The 4,138-nt window shown below is 35.5% G+C and overlaps 1 protein-coding gene across 1 annotated transcript; it reads left to right on the top strand.

The window, feature by feature from the left end:
* The first annotated feature begins 1,049 nt into the window (after positions 1–1,049).
* Positions 1,050–3,502, top strand: LOC104820569 (uncharacterized protein At5g43822). Its single transcript, XM_010551054.2, has 8 exons — positions 1,050–1,305; positions 1,430–1,489; positions 2,022–2,160; positions 2,254–2,372; positions 2,502–2,681; positions 2,767–2,823; positions 2,950–3,014; positions 3,131–3,502. Exons 3-8 carry the CDS (start codon positions 2,029–2,031, stop codon positions 3,172–3,174), a joined length of 597 nt encoding a protein of 198 aa, XP_010549356.1. The 5' UTR covers positions 1,050–1,305; positions 1,430–1,489; positions 2,022–2,028; the 3' UTR covers positions 3,175–3,502.
* The last annotated feature ends 636 nt before the right edge of the window (positions 3,503–4,138 follow it).

Below are 4,138 nucleotides of genomic sequence, written 5' to 3'. Positions count from 1 at the left end.
ACCACCCCAAATAGTCGTAGATTGAGTTACCAAAATCATGAGATGAAATTAATTAACTATTAAAACAATACTCACTATATAAACACATGACAATTCCACAGCTTCATTGTCTTTTTAAAATAAGCAAGATTCATATAAACAATTTTATATTAAGAATATATTTTATAAATAAATTTTAATTTTTTTTCAGAATTTTTAATTAAAATAATCGTCAAAAAAATTATGAATTATTAAAATCTCATATAAAATCACAAACTTTATAATTTTATATATAAAATATTAAACTTTGTAAAACTTTCCATATTCTCATATATTTATTATTTTTTTATGAATTTTATAATTTTCACATAAAATCATAAACTTACCAATTTGACAAAAATATTGTAAAATTTCTAAAATTCATGCTTTTATATATAAATTACAAAGGTTATCTATACTGAACTTTTTAAAAAGTTTATGATTATAAGGTGAGTAACTATTTTTAATATTCATTTGTTTCTGTTTAGGGTATTAGATTTTCTAAAGACATTATATGCAAGGATTTTTTAACGGTTCAATTCGGATAGATATATTACCGAATATTTCGGTTTAACATCTTAAATATTGCTTCAATTAGTGTTAGTAACAATATATATGAGATTTTGGTAGTTCTGAATCTGAATCGGGACATTATAAAAAATACTCTTACTTTACTAGTTTAATTTCAATACATATCTTTTTCTAATTATGATCATGTGACCTGAGATAAGATATAGTGCGGTCATATTTCAATCTCACTACTTATAACGTTAAATTTATGATGTTTTGATCAAATGATTAGTAAGATATACAATGTATAAAAATAATGAATTAGTGTGATCACCATAAATTTAACGTTATAATCAATAAGATCAAAATATGACCATACTATATTTTAAATTATATGTGTCGTATGATCACACTTGAAAAATGATATGTGTTGAAATATAAAGTAAATGTATTTTTGATATAATAGCATCTGAATGAGTGATGGGCAAACGAGTCTCGCGAGGCTGTTTGAGGTTGACTCGTTTTTTACCGAGTCGAGTTGGGAAAATATGAGAAAGAAAAACGGACTGAGTCAACTCGCTGCGAACCAGAGTCCAAGCGCGAGTTGGCGATCTGAGCATTCAAAAAAAGAAAATTAGGGTTTCTTACATGTTTTCTCACTTTCTTTCTCATACATCTCTGTTCTCTTCGCCTCTCTCGACTCCTCGAGACCTGACTATCTTCTCTTTTTCTCCCTTCGCCGCCGATTTTGCCGTCGACTCTCTCCTTTCCTTCCAGGTATATCTCTCTGCTTCAACTCTATGTTTTGGGTCTCGGGCCCTCCTCTGTATCTGACTCCATCTCTGTCGATTCCGCCGCCGAAATCGTCTCTCACCGTCGATTTCCTTGTTGTTGTGTGCAGGGTTCTTCTTCCTCCGTCGATTCTGATTCGACGCTCGTCTCTGGGTCTCGGACTCTCACTGTGAGTTTACTTCCTTTGCCTTCGAGTCCGTTTTGTGTATGTGTATGTGTTGTGTATGTGACGTGTGTGTGTGATCTCTGTTCGAGACCGAGAGAGGAGCTTTGTATGTATGTATGCGTATTTGTAATCTCTGCTTCATTGTTTCTGGGTAGTTAATGATGTCTCCCTCCTCTTTGGTGTTGTTTCTGTAATAACATGGTGGGAAATTAACTGTTTAAGCTTTGTATGTGTATTGTGTATATGTATGTGTATGTATAATCTGTATGTGTATATATATTCCGTATGTGTAATGTATGCATAATGTGTATGTGTATGTATAATGTGTGTGTGCGCGTATATATAATTCGGATCATTATTCTCTCTGTCATTCATTTGATTGCATTATCCGTCACTTCGGTACTGTTCACATCCTCGTAGGATCCCAGGACCAATAACTTCTTCAAAAGCTAGTTTTGTAGATTTTACATCCTTGTCTGGTCAAGGCCTTCTTCACCTTAGATTTCGGTTCCGACCGCAATTGCATCTAAATCAGGGTTTCCATGGAAGCTGTAATCAAGAAATACCAGCAGAAGTTCCGAAAGGCCCAAAGCGAGATGGAAAAGTGGGAAGCTTTTCAACTTCGATTCGTTTCGCTCTTCAGAAACGCTTCTTCTATCATCCTCAGATTACATGTATTGCTTTGTTTCTGTTTGTACGAGAATTTTTTTTTTTTTGTTTTTATCTTCATCGGGAATCATGATATATGTGATTGGCTGCCCATGCAGGATATTCAAGATTCTCGGTGTTATGGGGTTTTGAAATGCATATCAGAGATCGAAGACGCAGTTTTGAAGAAGCAGATGGATCAACTGGAGACTCTTTTGCTTTCAATGAGAAAGATTTTGTAAGTTTATTAGGTCTAATCTGAAAACTGTGTAGGAACATGGAAAAGAGACCAAAGAAGAACAATGCCACGCTCTTTGTTTGGAGTTTATGCTTTGCTTTCTGTTTGAATCTGTGCATAAACCTGCAGGGAGGAATTCAGGGTCAGTGCTTTGGCATTTGAGAAGCTTCATCGGGATGCGGCTCAGTTAGTAAAAACCGGCTCTAACCAACTGAGCAAGAAACAGCTGCAACATCGGATTGGAGTAAATCCTTGCATCGAAGATTGCCTAAACGGGCTTTATCTTCTTTATGACATGCATCGGTCCGAGTAAGAAACATTATAGAATTCCTTTGTCCAAACATCGAAAGCTTGTTATTACATTGTGGTCGTCTGAGCTGTTAAAACCTTTCAGGTACCTTCTGAAATCTTCATTGTTTTCCTCACTGTCCCATGCCGTTGTCAACTCAAGGTACTGAAGAAAAACGAGCAAAAGGATTATGCATCTCTTACCCGAGTTCATACCTCTGACAGTGTATGCTAATGAGTTCTTTCGGGTTATGCATTTATTGCTCGGTTGAATGATGGGGAACTTCAGTCCGGGCGATCTCACAGCGCTCCAACAACTCGTGGTAGATCAGCCAAACATCCAGAAAGAAGAAGGTACACTTAATCTTATATATATAGAAACCTTGAGATGCTGTTTTCTTGTCCTTATCAGACCAAATCTCGGAGTTTTTTTTTTATGTTCTCACGGCTCTAGTGTAATCTTTTTGCAGTTCAACACATCTTCGACATAATCTTCGCAGGCGAGATCACCTAGGGAGTCGTATGTCTGTCCCGAATCCAGCGAGCCGGCTCGTCGAGAGATCCGATGCCTCGGATCTTTTGGAGTTGATTCCATTAATCTGAACCGTAGAATCTGAGCTTTTGGAGTTGATTCCATTCATCTGAACCGTAGAATCTGAGCTGGCGCCTAACCGAGGGAGCCTATGACTATGAGGATCTTCGGACAACAGGCCATGATCTCTGTACTGTGGACTCGCTTTGATGTAAAAAACCGCAAACCCTGTGGCAGTATTATTACCCATTCCCAATATTTTTTTATAATTATATAAATTGTTCATTGTATATATCATACTTCCTCTTTTCTTTGGTTTTTTTCATATTCTTTTACCCTTTTTAATTGTCTTATCCTTTTCTTTTTACTATTCAAAACCCTTTCTTTACTGACATTTTTCAATTCTTTTTTTTTTTAAATGTTTGGATTAGGGGTGGTCAATTGGGGTTTTGGTTCGGGTTCGGGTTCGGTTTCGTTGTATTCGGGTTTGATTATTTCGGTTATAGAAAAACTTTAACCATTTGGTTTTTATATAAATTTCGGTTCGGTTTGGTTCGGTTCAATTATTTTTCGATTCGAATTTGGTTTGGTTTCGGTAAAAGTTTATTTTTTCAAAGAAAAATTGTCGGTTTTTTCGGTTATCTTTTATATTCGGTTCGGTTTCAGTTTTTTCGGATTTAAGGAAATCATAACCATTCGGTTTTGATATTGTGTTCGGTTCGGGTACGGTTATATCTTATTCGCTTTGGTTCGTCTCGATTATTCGGTTAATAACCAAAATGGGTACCCCTAGTTTGGACCGATATTCATCCTACATATATAGGTTCAAAACATCGTAGTCTCATTTCATTTCCACAGTAATTAAATTGTACAACAAACACCAAAAGCATCCTACCCACCAAAAAAAAAAAAAAAAAAAAAAAAAAAAAAAAGACAGGGAAAAGGC

This window comes from Tarenaya hassleriana, unplaced genomic scaffold (genome assembly GCF_000463585.1).
Source record: "Tarenaya hassleriana unplaced genomic scaffold, ASM46358v1 Cleome31, whole genome shotgun sequence".
In the NCBI taxonomy this organism is placed as follows: Eukaryota; Viridiplantae; Streptophyta; class Magnoliopsida; order Brassicales; family Cleomaceae; genus Tarenaya; species Tarenaya hassleriana.
Note: the sequence above shows the minus strand (reverse complement) of the source record. Positions and strands in the feature narration are given on the sequence as shown.

What these genes read in the sequence shown, in the direction of transcription:
- LOC104820569 (XM_010551054.2), top strand. Translation starts at nt 2,029, where the DNA reads ATGGAAGCTGTAATCAAGAAATACCAGCAGAAGTTCCGAAAGGCCCAA. An exon ending in CATGCCGTTGTCAACTCAAG is followed by an intron (nt 2,824 to 2,949) that starts GTACTGAAGAAA and finishes GGGGAACTTCAG; the next exon opens with TCCGGGCGATCTCACAGCGC. An exon ending in AAACATCCAGAAAGAAGAAG is followed by an intron (nt 3,015 to 3,130) that starts GTACACTTAATC and finishes ATCTTTTTGCAG; the next exon opens with TTCAACACATCTTCGACATA.